This window comes from Ambystoma mexicanum, chromosome 8 (assembly GCF_040938575.1).
Source record: "Ambystoma mexicanum isolate Mex_15411 chromosome 8, UKY_AmexF1_1, whole genome shotgun sequence".
Taxonomy (NCBI): Eukaryota; Metazoa; Chordata; class Amphibia; order Caudata; family Ambystomatidae; genus Ambystoma; species Ambystoma mexicanum.
Window position 1 is genome coordinate 1079983041 of NC_090929.1, and position 15364 is coordinate 1079998404.

A 15364-nucleotide genomic window follows, 5' to 3' on the forward strand; every position below is an offset into this window, starting at 1 on the left:
GGTCCCTTTTTTTTCTTTCATTCTCGCTAATAGAAGAGTTACGTTTTTGTCGATTTATTTCAGGTGGTCTGGGAGAATTTGACCCAGAAGAACTCTTCAGAGCGGAACCTGCGATTCTCCTCCTTTTTTCCGACAAGGTCAAGAACATAAAACTCTGCAGGCTCCACTTCGTTGCCGTGGAAGCAGCTTTATTCTCCCCTTGCTCTGAACTGTTTACTCTTTCCAATCTCCTTGGTTTGTGGGAGGTCAGATTCTGAGTTTTCCACCGAATACTGCGATAGGTCCATGAGATCTAGTGATTCTTCTGCTTCCTTACTTGGTGACTGTGAAGTATTTCTAAAGCAGTCAACTTTTTCCACTCTGTCTACTGATATTACTTGTTGAACTTTCGGATCAATTTTAAAGCTTCTTGGAGCTGCTTGAGGTGGCAGCCTAACATCCTGTTTTTTTCACGTGGCTTTTTGAATAGCCAGAGGGATCACACAGTTTGATCTGATCTTGTTTTAATTATCTCTTGACTCCCCCCCCCCGATGTTTCTTTTTTCAAAGATCAGATAGTCTTTGTTCCCACCTTCCCGATGGGAGCTTGCAAGAGTAGTTGCTCTGATTTGTGATACTTGAGATGTTTCCCTTGTTATAGCTACTGGTCTTAAAAGAACACATCCGTTGGATTTCTTGTTTTGCCTAGAAGTAGTTTGCACTGTGGTCGATGTAAGTTCTTCTTTGGGTCCCTTCCCTTTTGATTGGGTGGCCGTAATAGATTCCCCTTGTTTTTTATTCCTCGAGGATGTCTGCGGAGTTCCCTTTAGCCATGCCAACTGTGAGGTCAACGTGGTAAACTAAGGCCGTGCTTCCCTCCTTGGGGTACTGCTCAGACACACTTGGTTCTACCCCCATTGTCTGGCACCCCGTTTCCACTCCGTTATACTGGGGTCTCTCTGATTGGTTCTGGTTACCCATTGCTGTAATAAAGCCCTCCAAGAAAACCAGCTTTGTATGCATCAATGCAATTAGTCATATGATCTTTCATTGCATCATTCATTGATTCATACAGTTTGGAAAATGGTGCCAGAGCAATTGTCACTGTGGACATAATTGATAGTAAGTCAGGTTGCCTAATTGAATCATTTGATCTTATCTCCTGCAATTCATTTGATCTTCTTTCTCTTGACCGTGGGTGGTCGTATGTTGCTCTTTAACTTCGGGTTTAGACCCCGGCGACAGTGCTGGCCAGGGTCTCTGTTTTGTCTAGGGGTAGGGTTCCAGAGGTGCGTTAGAGGAATGCAATGGAGCTCCTGCTTCAGTAAGAAACTCATGTGTTGTCGTTCCTGACTCCCGAGGCCTCCAGGCTTCTCTGGTGCCTGGTGTGAACGGATCAGGAGCAGGCTGCAGAGGCACTCCTTTTTCCGGTACTACTGACCGGGAGGTTTGATCTCTATTTACATGAAGCCTTTCCTTTCCTTTCCCATAAATGTAACCATTCCGGTATGGATGAGCTGAGAGGAGGGCTCTTTCTCTCGTTCCATGTGGCTGGCGTTAGTGCGTTTTTTGACACGCTAGACACCTCTTTTACCGCCTGACTATTAATGTCAGTTGTCTTAGTTGGTACAGCTGATTATACTCTTGCGCAAGGCTTTGCTGGGGCCAAGTTGAGGTTTTCCCACAATCCAGCTTCTGCTTAGTGTGGTTGGTTGGCCTTAGCCCTTAGGAAGCACCCATTGGTACTAGGGGGAGGCATAGCCAGGTATGTTTTTCTGCTGTGGCAAGACTTCCACCCCACTATCCAGAAGGTCCCCTACTCCCTCCCAGGAGCTCGGCATCTGAGATTTCATGAACTGACTTTTTAAATGACTCGTCTACACAAGTCTTGTGTCAGAAAATAACCCATTAGGCTTTCAGAAAAGAGAGGACCTTTTGCTTTAATTCTTCTATAGGTTCTCTTATTGGGATTTTTCACTCCTGTTCCATGGTTTGGTAGGGTCAAGTTTTGTAATTCTCTCTCACTTGGGGCTTTTTCCAGTCAACGGTCTCTGGGCTTTGGCTTTTTTTGTCATTTTCCCATGGGATCTTTGGTGCTTAAATATTTGGTTTCAGTGACTTTTTTTTGCCAAGACCTGTTAAGAGTCTTTGGTCGTGTTTGGAAGAGGGTATGACTGGGATTGGTGAGGTCTGTGAGGATGGAGCAGGGGCTGCCCCTGTGAATGTGTCCGTACTGCCACTGGGGCTGAGAAGTTCCTCTTTGGGTGGTAGAGCGGCATGCCCCAAGTTTGCCGACTCCACTTGCTGCCAAAGGGTGTAGGTCTAATAGTTCAATAGGCTCTCCCTCGATAGACTCTCCATTAGCAGTTTCTCCATTCTCAGTGGGAATAATCTTGGCTTTTACTTCCAGTAAGGTAGGTGACGCCATCAAGTTGTTTCGAATGTATTATGTCCTCCCACGTATTCCTTTTCTTAGATAATCTGCCAGCTTGCTGCTTCTTTCTTTGGAAAAAAATTTCACCAGAGGGCGCTGTGCTCGAGGCCGCGTAGTTTTAGTCCCTCGAGGCCGCCATCGAGTGTCAACGTCAACTCTGTACAACTTGTTGGGTGCAAAAACATGTATTTCTGCTAAAGCACGTACATTTGCGCTCTTATTTTATTTTGGATTTATTGAGCACACTACAGCCCAATGGCATCGAGACACTATGAAGGAACGTAAGAAGGCTTGATTCAGGGTTACAGGAATGCGGCCCAGCAGAAATTACTTAGTAAAATATGCTTAGTTACATTTACATAGAAACATTCAGGGTTCGACGAAAATGCCACCCAACAGGGATAACTGGGTACAGGCCGGTTAGCATAAATAATGCTGCACACAGATGGAACATGTGGACTGTCAAACAAAGAGCCTAGTTTTGATGGCTTTCCCTGAGGCTGCATGAGAGGTCATCAACCTTATCTGAGGGGGAGGGAGTTCCAGAAAGTGGCAGCCATAGTTGGGAAGCTAGTACCACCCGCACTCACTCTACGGGTAATGGGTACAGTGATTCTGTTGGAATATACAGCTCTGGAGGGTCTGGATGGAGTGTGGAGGGCAATTTTATTGAGCTAGGTAGGGAGGAGCCAGTCCGTGAAGACATTTGTGGGTCATGGCTAGTGTTTTGAAAACAATCCTTTCCTTGACGGGGAGCCAGTGGACCTTCCTCCTGACCTCTGAAATGTGGTCCCTTCTTGAGATGCCAGTTGTAGCCCTCAAAGCGTTATTTTGGGCTAGTTGAAGTTTGGCAGATTTTTGCAGGAGGTCTGCTTTCTTCAGGCATCATGGGAGTTGCTGCGTGTGAGGGAGGGGTACTATGTACCGACACTGGCTGCAATGTTGTTTTGAGAGAGACTGACCTCATCAGTTGAACCTTTGTGTTGGGTCCAGCAAGTTGGAGCCTTCCCATTGCCTCGGGTTGCAAAGACTGTAGGTTTCCAGGTAGTTCCGGTATGTCAAGGGTCACGGCAGCCCAATTCGCTGACCCTTAATTACTGTGTTTCACTATACCAGCAACTGTATGAACAGCGACTGGCAAATTCATTACTCCGGTGACTACACATAGAGTCGCAGTGTCTCTCGCAAAGTCTCGAAGATGTAGAGCAGCACTCAGGTAGGAGTAGAGGAGGTGGGGGAAGGTGTAGGCGACAGGGAGATCGAGATAATCTGGTCGCACAGTAACTTCACTTCTACCACCACGCTCCCCACCCTCTAACTGTGGGAACGGGCGCCCTCTGCACAACCTTTTTCGGCTCTCCCTCTCTCCTCAGGCAATAGGTTGTAATTCTATCAAGGGGCCCCTTTAGTCCAGTGAAGTGAGCAACATATTTACTCTCTCTCTCCTCCTCACATCCTCTGGAGCTGCGTAATAGGCGGCATTCATCCATTTTGGGTGTAAGTCGTTATAATGAAACTAAGAGGGGCAGGTGGGCCGCTCAGGCCGTACAGACTGTAAGACTGTAACTCGCCGTAACTCTGCGGCCGCTCGGCCGCAGTCTTTTGAACTGGGTGTCCACCCACAATAGACAGCAGAAACAGACTTGTGGCACAGGAGATCAGGCAACTTCCCCTTTAAGACTATAACTCGCAGTAGCTCTGCTCTATTTCCAATGCTCCTGCAGGAACCGATTGCCAGGGATAGGAACACCAGAATCTAGTGTGGCATCTTTAAGTCGGACACGAGCTCCAGGAAGATCCTCCGGACTCTCATGAAGCAGGACTGGCCAAGCCTGAGCCACCTCAACAGAGTGCTGGACCCCAGATGCATGGGTACTCAATAAGGTATCGGAGAACTGCAGTGGTGCTATTCGCGAGAACCTGAAACCGCGAAGTGCCGCTGATCTCAAGTTTGCCCATTGCTGCCGCCAACCTTCAAACCTTAGTGCAGGAGTCCCAAGTTGTCCCCACAACTGAGGCCCAGGAACAACAGGATCTGCCATACTACAACTGGAACAGAAGTCAGCTGGAACTAATTTCTTCAGACCTAAGGTAGTGTAAACTAAGGGGTACTTGCCTGTTGTCGTGTAACCTTGCTAGCTCTCAGTTGAGACTTGCCTTGGTTGCCTTTTACAGAGTTGCTTGCAGCTTTACCCCTCACAAGCCTCCCAGCGTGTTGCCCAACATTGATTTAATTTTCTACAAAGATTTTTCGAAAACATTGTGCAAAACTTTTTACTTACCTTCAAGAAGTGCCTCCACTCTCCTAGACTTTGCTCAATTGACATTGGCTGTCCTGGCTCCCTCAGACTCTTCTAACCTCTGACTTTGTGCTTTAACTAGCCCTCAACAAAAGTCACACATTCTATTACTTGAGTAGCTGGGAAAGCGTTAATGTACTTTGCATTGTGGGGTTCTAAAGTACTAACCTGCTTAAGAATATTTGTTAACCATTGTTTTATTCCCAAACCTTTTCCTTTCGACACAATACTCAGTATTGCTCTAAATGTGCCAGTGATAGATCAATGTCCACAGTGCCCTAGTTATTTTAAGTATTAAGTGTCTGTGTGCCATCCCAAATTAGTATCTACTGATTTAGTGAAACTGAGTGTGTATTTATTGAAGTATATTTTTGTTACATATTTGCTCCCTTCTAAAGAAGGCTTATTCAACTGACTGTTAAATTAATAAATGTTTAATCAAGAAACCTTGAGTGTAAGTGTTTATTTTGATACTGTCACTGTGAATCTCTGTTACAACCCAACAGCTCACATTGACCCCGCTTGAGATGAGCCTGGCTGCTCAGTCACTCTACCAACTGGTGTAGTACATGCTTATACAATGGTTGGGTTAAGTATTGCCAAGGGGACAAGGCTGATGCAGTCTCCCACAGGGGACTGCATACAATCTTGCCTAACAAATACCCACTGGAATAACACTTATGCAGCATGTACTGGTGTATGCTTTTCACAAGACCAGCCCTCTTTCTGTAACTGAGTGAGAACCACTTTGTTGATGCTGATTGGTAGATAAAGGGCCCATGTCTTTCAAAAAATGTGTCTTCAGTCCGTCATTATCAGACCCATGTTCTCCTCATTTGTGTTGCTGGATGTGTTCTAATCTTTGTTTTGCATCTACAGGTGCAGTACAACTTGCTTTCACCTCCCCTGTGTGGTGTGGCTGGAACTCAAGACCTTGGACGACGAGCCTCAGCACCCATTTATCATGGTTTCAAGGAAGTGGAAGACAACTGGGCCAAGCACTACAATGCAGGTGAGCGTTGACGAAAGATAGCCATGGACGGATGTGTGTACCAATTCTTTGTTGTGCTAATGAATACTTGCCTTTCTGATTTCCTGTGATGTGTTTTAGTGCAATTGGGCAATTGAGCATTTTTCTACTTTGTCCTCGCAGTCCTAAATATTGGTTATGGGAAATTGGTTTCTTGAGCCATATCTGTAATGAGCATTGTTACTGTTTACTAGGAATGGCAACTGCTCAGTAGTGTTTGTGGAATGATCACATGTCCTTTATATACCCCCTTTTGAAATGGCCCCACTTGGTACCAATAGTAAGTTTTTAGGCCAGCATCCATCTAGAAATTGGATGGTGGCACCAACTTTGAACCCACTATTAATGTTAGTCTGCACTTGGTGGTTGCTAGAACCGGTTCCGAGAGCTTGACTGACTTTAAGTATTAACGCAATGGCACAAAAGGCTCAACTTCCACACACATAACAATTATACTAATTTAAACAAAAGTCTTTTATTTCTCCAGCATTGGATCTTTCATGGATTCACATGCTTAGAATATTCCCCGTCGACAGACTGGGAACCCTCGGTACACTTATAAAGCCGTTTCCCATAGGAAAACTTCCAACACTTTTGTGTCCTATCTGTCGTTTTCGGGGCCGCCTACGCATGCCCCACTAGGACGTAGCGGTATAAATGCCCCGCCCCCGCGGCTCCCTTCAGATTTCAACCGTCTCCAAAGTAGTGGGTTCACCCTGCGTAGTCTACTATTTTGTCAAGGTTGTGTTGTTGAAGTTTTGTCCTGATGTCTGGGAAAGCGTTGTTCCGCCTGTGCGCTACGTGCGGGTTGAAGAAAGTGTATGAGGGGACGGGCATATGGATTGCATATATTGTCTACACCCTCATCATTCGGCAGACAAGTGCGACATATGTAAGGGCTTCTCCCAAAAGACACTTAAAGATTGAAGTCGGCGGCTAGTGGCATGGTTAAACGATGGAGCGGGGGCATTCCCGCCTTCGTAGGTAGGCTCCATGCACAGCGTGGCCTCAGTGTCAAAATCTTGAGGGGCACCGCGCCGCTCAACATTGTTGGAACCCCCGGCGGAAAAAGAGTTATCAAGAAGCCATTCTAAGGAGTCCTTGTCGAAGAAAGCCTCGTCATCCTCATCTTCATCTTCGATGAAGAAAGACAGAAAAGAAAAGTCGAAATCCTCCTCGGGCAATCGCCATAGATCGACCTCGAGTCGAGAAGCATAGGTCAAGTTCAGAAAAGGCGGGAACGCCTCAGGGACCTACACGACCACCACCACCACAGTCGTCGACGACAGGGCAGTCGTCGACCCCCTTCTCTGCCATTGACACAATTGGTCTCAACTATTCTTAGACCGCAGGTGGTGACGACGACGACGGGGCCAGCTTTAGCCTCGTCGACAGATATTCCGCAAGAGGCCTGGCGACCGGAAGTATTCGACCCGGTTTTGCCGGAGACCCTGCTACAGCAAGAGGCGGCCTTGTCGGTGTCCTCGGGAGATGAAGAGGGTGTGAGAGTAGCTGGCCATGCAGACCTCGGGTTACGAGGAATTACCAAGCCTCTCTCCGGGGGAGCCAGCATTCCGGGGTCTACCCCTCTTCTTAATCTGCAGTCACTCTTGTTGCTGGCGGTTTTATCCACTTTACGGACTTTGTTGAAGACACTGGATGAGAGGCTACCTCAAGCAACTCCGGCAAGGTCGACCATCGACGAACCGGGCCCATTTTGTCGGCCAACTCCGTCAATCCCCACGACAGCGCCAGCGGGTGAAGACCTCTCAGCTGCACGCCATGAGGAGGGAGAACTGATAGATTCGGACTCGGACAGGAGAACCTTATCGGATGTCTCACTTTCCCCCTCCAGGGATCCAACCTGGGAGTCGGAGGCGGAGTTGGAAACCCCAAGAAGCCCGGCTCAGCCGTCTCCCCGGACGACATTGGGTCATTTCACGCCATGATGGCCAAAGTGCCAAAGTGTATTCAGAATTCGGGTTGGCCCAGGAAGAGGAGAGAAAGGACTGTTTTCTTTTCGACCACAAGGGAAAGAGAAGAAGGTTGGTGTTCTCGGTACCCATCCTGGATCATGTGTGGCAGGAGGGGTTATAGACCATGCGTCACCCTATCTCGGAACCGGCAATAAAAGGTCGCCTGGAGAAGAAATGTAAGGCCCCAGAAGCTACCCCCAAGTGTCTGTCCTCCCAACCAGCCCCTGACTCGGTGGTGGCGGCAAGAAAGGCGAGCGCCCAGCACAAGTGCACGAACCCCATACACCCCCCCCCCCCCCCTGCAAAATGAGGCCAGAAGACAGGATGACTTTGGCAAAAAAGTGCTGTCGTTAGGAGCAACCACAGTGAAAGCGGCCAACTCTCTGGCTATAGTAGCCAGATATGACAGATATGTGGCACCGACTGGCACCTATGCTGGAGCATCTTCCGGAAGAACATTGGAAGGCGGCGATGTTACTCGTCCGGGAAGGTGAAGAGGCCTCCAATCATGCTATAAACATCGCTGTGGACCTTGCAGAATCAGGGTTTAAACAGGTGAATAACGGGGTGGTTCTACAAAGGCAAGCATGGCTAAAATGCACCAACTTTAGACCAGAGGTGCAATATAAGGTGCTGGGTATGCCCTTTGAGGGAGACCTTCTGTTCGGCGAGAAGGTGGACGAGGCCCTGAAGGGCATGGAGGAGGACTCGGACACGGCACGTTCCTTGGATGCCCTCCAGAGTGATCGAAGTTTCAGGTCTTTTCGTTCCTTTAGGGGAGCATCGGGAAACTCCAGATTCTCGGCATCGAGAGACAGATCCTTCAGTAGGCCGGCGTACCCCTCCCAGGGATACAGACGGGCTTCTCAAGTGGCAAAACGACGCCGGGACTACCAGACCTCCAGGAAGAGAACAGGTTACTCGTCGACGAGAGATGAGCAGACCAAGGACAAGCAATGACGGGCATCAGAACGTTCTGGGAGGCAGAGTATCGTACTGCATCGACGTATGGGAGCAAATAACGGATCAGTGGGTGTTGGACACAGTAAGGTACGGACATTCCCTGCAATTCAAAAGCAACCTTCTGCACATTCCACCGGCGTTTGTAGCTCAACTCCATCTGAGCATGTTGCAGCAGGAAGTAGCACTTATGCTACAAAAAGGAGCTATAGAATTGGTTCCGTCATCGCAGAAGGGTCAAGGAGTTTATTCCCGATACTTCGTGGTGAAAAAACCAAACGGAAAATGGCGTCCCATTCTAGACCTGCGCAATCTCAACAAGACGTTGAAAAGCCTAAAATTCAAGATGCTCATGCGCCCGGAAGTGATCCGATCAGTTCAAGAAGGGGATTTTCTGGCGTCTCTGGACCTGCAGGATGCGTACTTCCACATACCAATGTGTCGGCGACACAAAGTTCCTAAGGTTTGTGGTAGGACGGACTCACTACCAGTTCACAGTACTTCCCTTTGGGCTGAAATCCTCTCCCAGAACGTTCACGAAATGTTTGGCCCCCGTGGCAGGCTGGCTGAGAAGGCAAGGTCATGTACCCGTATCTCGACGACTGGTTGGTGAGGGGGTCCTCCCCTGTGTCGACTCACACAAGTTTGCCGGCCGCCATGCAACTTTTACAACGGCTGGGGTTTGCGATAAACTTCGAGAAATCATTGTTGACGCCGTTGAGAAGCTAGGTGTTCCTGGGCGCGCAATTCGAGACCCAGTCAGGGTTAGTGAAGCCATTCCCCGACAGAATCACCACACTCAATCGATTGGCAAGTCGGCTGAGAATCAATACCAGACTATCGGTGAGAAAATGTGTCGATTCTGGGCGATATGGCGTCCTGCGTTCCTCTAGTGGGCAACTGTCACCGGTCCAAGAGTTCCTGGCGGACCGGTGGATGCAGGCCCAAGGGCTCTGGTCGGACAAGCTGACAGTCGACAACAAGCTCCTGGTAGCTCTTCAGTGGTGGCATAGCTTTCAGAATCTATCCAGAGGGGTACCCCTACAGGAGCCGGAGTTTCGGCTAACCATAGTGACGGATGCATCCCCGACAGGCTGGGGAGCACACATGGGCACTCTGCAAACGCAAGGTTGATGGTCCCGGAGGGAGTCACTCCTGCACATCAACATTCTGGAACTGAGAGCAGTGCGCTGGGCCTTGAAGTCTTTCCTGCCGCACATCAGAGGGTCAATAGTGATAATATTGACAGACAACACGACGGCAATGTTTTACTAAAGGAAGCAAGGGGGCACGCGGTCCAGAACCCTTTCCATCGAGGCTCAGAAGGTGTGACATTGGGCTCTGAAACACAATATATCCATCGTAGGTCATAATCTCTCTGGAGTAAGGAACGAGCAAGTGGACCTACTCAGCAGAAAAATGGACCAAATATACGAATGGGAGATAGACAGCGTTCAGTTGTCGAAGGTCTTCGAGAAATGGGGCCAGCCTCCGTAGGATCTCTTCGCAACGAAGGGGAACAAGTGCGAGCTGTACGCCAGCAGGTGGCCACAGGAAGGTTCTCTGGGGGAAGCGTTCTCCTTCCCTTGGACTAACCTTCCCCTCCTCCTCCCCCCCAAACTCTGCCACAGCACCAATGGTCCCTCCCCCAGCTGTTTCCCATCCAGCCTTTCAGTCGTAGATGTCTAACGGTTTGAGTCTTTGAGGGTACCATTGCTCCCTGAATTCCCCTTTCAAGTAGTCCAATGTCTCTCCCTAGTCTGCATAAAAGATCTCCAGCTTATTATTGGCAGCGTATGTTGCCCATTCCATCGAAACTATATCACACATTTCCCTTACCATTCTTGCTCTGTTGGGATTGTAGGGCTCTTCCACTTCTGTGCAATGAGGGCCATCTGTCATGCTGAGAACCTGGTGTCTGCAGAAGCTGCTGAACTCCCGACAATCCACCCAAAATGTGAGCTGACATATATATAACTGCTCAGTTTAACTCACTTTCAGGGGAAAGGGGGAAGGGACAAAGAAACAAACACCAGGCTGGAAGCGATCAACTCGCTGGTTCTTCACCTGTATTTAAAACATAAACATGCAATATACCTCATTACTCATGGGTTACTATACTAACCTTAAACTCTAAATCCTTTACCAAAATAGTTTAAAAACCATACCTGGTACTTCTCTTCAGAATGCCCAGAGAAGTGCTAAGCAGACAAGACTTCCTTACTTGTGGACCAGAATCTTATAGATCATTCAGCCTTCTCAGTAGGTCCAAGAATGTAATTTCTCCAGCATGGGGTCTGGCATGGATTCACATGCTCATGAATATTCCCCGTCGTCAGGCTGGGAATCCTCGGTAAAGAAAAAAACCAGTATCAGTTTCGTTTCTGATCTGTCTTTCGTAGTAATAACCAATCACTGGTCTCTGCGTCATACTGACCACAGCCAATGACTGCCCTCTACCTAAGCACCGCCTCTGGCAGCCATCTTCAGATTTTTACCGCACGTTCATGTGTTGGAATCCTCGTGCTATTGCTCTCGAGCATTAGTGCTATTTTTTTCACATTTTTTCTCAAAAAACTTCGTTTTTTCGGTCAAAAGAGCCTCAAGCTCCACCGACTCTCCATCCGATCAACGGGGACCTGTGTCGGATTCCTCTGCGCCCCTCAAGGGTGAAGATCTCGTCGAGCTACGCTTTTGGAGGACTCCAGAAGTTTCTCAGGCCCGGACATGGCCCAGGAGAAGGGAAGCTCGACGCCCGGAAAGCTGTTCAGGATCTGCCCTGGATGCCAGCTGCAGAACGTCTTTAAGGAGGACGAACACTCCTTTTGTCTCTACTGCTTACATGAGGACAAGACGCACGTGGAGAAGGACTGTGCGTTTTGCTGCAATATGTCGGAGCGGACCATGAAGGACCGCCATCAACGTCTCGCCAACTGGCTGGAAGGGAAGAGCCCGTCAGGCGAGAAGAAGAGGAAGAAATCCGAGCGGTCTTCTAAGACCTTTGAGGACGCCCCGGCGACGGGGGTCCAACACAAGGCCAAGCACTGCGAGTCCGCTGGCACCGGGAGCGCCGAACGGTCGGACTCTACGGGCGCCAGGCAGGGCGCACCCTCCCCGGCACCTTCAGCCACGAGCCAACGCTCTGGGTCGGGTAAGAGGAAGGGCGAGCACTCTGCGAAGCTCCTGGAGCGGCCCCGGTCGATCTCAAAGGCCCCATTGGAGGGGGAGCGAGGCAGTGTCCCCCCCCCCCTCAAGGATAAGGCGGTGAGCGCACCTAAGGTGGTGAAGGCCTTAATCCATCCGGCCAAGCCCTCTATCGGTACTGTCGCGGCGGCCCTGGCTCAGCCTGTGGAGGCTACACCAGTGGTGGCGACCTCGGGGCTCAGAGTCTCCCTGCCACCTCGGAGGGAGTCCTCTTTTGTGCCCATCGATAGGACCCCCGTGAAACCCCCGGCGGGGAAGAAAAAGGGGGGGCAGGGCGTCGTAGATTCGGCCTCAACCTCAGAGGAAGAGCTGATTGAGGTCTTAAGCCACAGCCTTGGCGTGGAAGAAGACCGGCCCGTCGGGATGGATCCCGACGCAGGTGACGACGACATCGTCGAGGGTGCCGACGGGGCTCCTGATCGCCCGTCGGATTCCCCTCTGCCAGTGCCGCAAGACAACTCGGCGGCCATTTTGTTGGCTATACAGTCCTTATGTTCAGAGATGAGGACGAGACTACCGTTGCCGACGGAGGAACCTCTCCCGTCTGGGGATCCTGAACCGGGACCTTCTGGTGCTCCCCCGCCCAAGAAAAGAAGGATTCACCCTCCACCTCCTTTTCAGCCGTCGCGCCCCGTCCAGCCCTCCTCCCCGTCCACCCGATGGGATGATACGGGGACTGACACGGCAGCGACGGGTACGGACGACGAGGTATACGACGAGGATCTACCGTCGTCCCCTCCCACCAGGGTTTCTCCGCCCGACGAGATTGGATCGTTCCACTCCATGATCGCCAGGGCATCCGAGCTTTTCCAACTCTGCCCTGAGGAGAAGAAAAAGGAAGGATTCCTTTATCAACGGCGCGAGGCCAAGAGGAAAACGGTCCTCGCGGTGCCTCTACTGGACAACATTTGGAATGAGGGCCTCGCCCTCCTCAAGAACCCTTCCACGACGCCAGCTAGAAGAGACCGGTACGAGAAGAAGTACCGGGTCCCGGACACGGCCCCCCTGTGCCTCTGGGCGCAGCCTACCCCGGACTCCGTCGTCTCCGCGGCGGCCAGGAAGAAAGCAGGGGGGGGGGGTGCGGCCTCCACATCGACTTCCCCACCGGACGGCGAGGGAAAGAAATTGGACGCTATGGGACGCAGGGTCATCTCGTCTGCAGCGACGACGATTAAAGCGGCCAACGCCTTGGCTATCGTGGCCCGCTACGACAGGGAGCTATGGTACAAACTGGCTCCCCTGCTGGACTTCCTACCGGACGACAAGAGGGCGGATGCCCTGGAGATCCTACAGGAAGGCGAGGTGGCGTCGGACCACGCCATCACTATTGCGACGGACATCGCCGACACTGGGTTTTGCCAGTTGGGCAACGGCGTGTGCCTTAGGCGGCGTGGATGGCTCAAGGCTACGGACTTCCATCAAGACGTACAGACCAGAGTCCTGGACATGCCATTCGATGGGAACAACCTGTTTGGGAAAACAGTGGACGATTCCCTTCAGGCCATTAAAACGGACACTGAGACGGCCCGGGCCCTTGGGGTTCTGCAGCAACGACGGACGCCCTTTCGGAGCAGCGGAGGCAAGGGCGTCTCCAAAGGTTCCGGCGGCGGTTTCTCCACCTACCGTCAAGCGGCCCGCTCGTCGTCTCAGGAGGCCTACAGAGGACGAGGCAAGTCTGGCGGACCCCGCCGTCGTCGCCAAGGAGGTCAAGGCGGCAAAGCCTCGTCGAAACAGGATTGAACCGGCCGTGGGGTCGGGCCCCCACCGAAGCACCCTGGTGGGAGGCCGGCTGGCGAGCAGTCAGCGTGTGGGAGTACATCTCCACCGACCGTTGGGTGCTGGACGCCTTAGCCCGGGGCCACGCGCTCCAGTTTCAAAGAAGGTGCCCGCGCGTCCCCCCCGTGGCCAGGAAAGAGCTTCACGTCCCTCAGCTTCTCCTGGAGGTAAAGGCGATGCTCAGGAAGGGCGTCATCGAACTCGTCCCAAAGAGGCTTGGGGGCTCCGGAGTTTACTCGATATACTTCCTCGTGAAGAAGAAGACGGGAGGATGGCGCCCCATCCTAGACCTGCGACGTCTGAACAAGTTCATCAAGGCGCAGAAGTTTCGGATGGTCACCCTCCAGCACGTCCTGGGGCAGCTGGAGGAAGGAGACTTCCTGTCGTCGTTGGATTTGGAGGATGCCTACTTCCACATTCCCATCCTAAAGGGGCACCGAAAATTCCTCAGGTTTGTGGTCCAAGGGCGTCACTACCAGTTCAAAGCCCTCCCCTTCGGACTACGGTCGGCACCCAGGGTATTCACCAAGTGCCTTGCACCGGTGGCGGCGCAGCTGCGCCGCGAGGGGATCCACGTCTACCCCTACCTGGACGACTGGCTCATCCGAGCCAAGACGAGGGAGCTCGCCGTGGAGCACACGGCAAGGACCGTCCAACTTCTCACGGACCTGGGATTCTCCGTGAACTACGCCAAGTCCCACCTGGTACCCGCGCAAAACGCACTGTTTCTGGGAGCGAAGCTCGACAGTGTCCCTTCTGGCCTCCCCGTCGGAGGAAAGGACCAGGTCCATCCTGGGCAAGGTACAGCGGATGTTGGTTTCCGACGCGGCCAAGGTGAGGTCCATCAAGTCCCTCCTCGGAATGATGTCTTCTTGCATCTACCTCATTCCCATGTGCAGGCTCCGGATGCGCCCGTTGCAGGAGTTCCTGGACGCGCGCTGGATCCAAACGACGGGCGGCTTCGAGGAGAGGATCACACTCGACGAGAGTTTCCACCGAGCGGTCCGGTGGTGGGGCACCCGCGCATCTGACGGCGGGCATGGACTTACAGACCCCAGACCACCAGGAGACAGCGACCACGGATGCCTCCCTGGAAGGGTGGGGAGCGCACACCGAAAATCTGCACGCGAGAGGCCTCTGGCTCCCGACGGAGAAGTCCCTCCATATCAACGTCCTGGAGCTCCGTGCAGTGTTCTGGGCCTTCAGGTCCTTCCTTCCGTCCCTCAAGGGCAAGGTGGTGAGGATCTTCACCGACAACACCACCACCATGTTTTACATCAGGAAACAGGGCGGAACCAGGTCCCCAGCACTGTCCAAGGAGGCGCAGGACCTGTGGCATTGGGCAGTCGCCCAAAGGATGTTTCTGGTGCCGTTTCATCTGGCAGGGATAAAAAACACCATCGCCGACTCACTTAGCAGGGAGCTGCGCTCGTGCCACGAGTGGGAACTATGGCAGGATCTAGTGGATCACCTCTTCCGACGGTGGGGCACACCCCAGATTGACCTGTTCGCAACGGCGACGAACTCCAAGTGCCGGAGGTTCGCCAGCAGGTTTCCCCAGGCGAGGAGCATGGGCGATGCTTTCTCGTTCCCCTGGGAGGGCCTGTTCCTCTACGCGTTCCCTCCTTTGCCACTGCTAATCCGGCTCGTCAACCAGCTCAAGAGGTCACGGTGCAGGATGATCCTCGTCGCACCTGCGTGGCCG

General features: G+C 51.8%; 1 protein-coding gene across 6 annotated transcripts in view; it reads left to right on the plus strand.

The window, feature by feature from the left end:
• UBR4 (ubiquitin protein ligase E3 component n-recognin 4) overlaps positions 1–15364 on the plus strand; it is a 2945062-nt gene that overhangs the window by 598422 nt on the left and 2331276 nt on the right. For all 6 annotated transcript variants that reach the window (XM_069611069.1, XM_069611071.1, XM_069611072.1 and 3 more), the window contains exon 20: positions 5593–5725. In XM_069611069.1, the coding sequence (XP_069467170.1) occupies positions 5593–5725 (133 nt within the window). The remainder of the gene's footprint in view (positions 1–5592; positions 5726–15364) is intronic.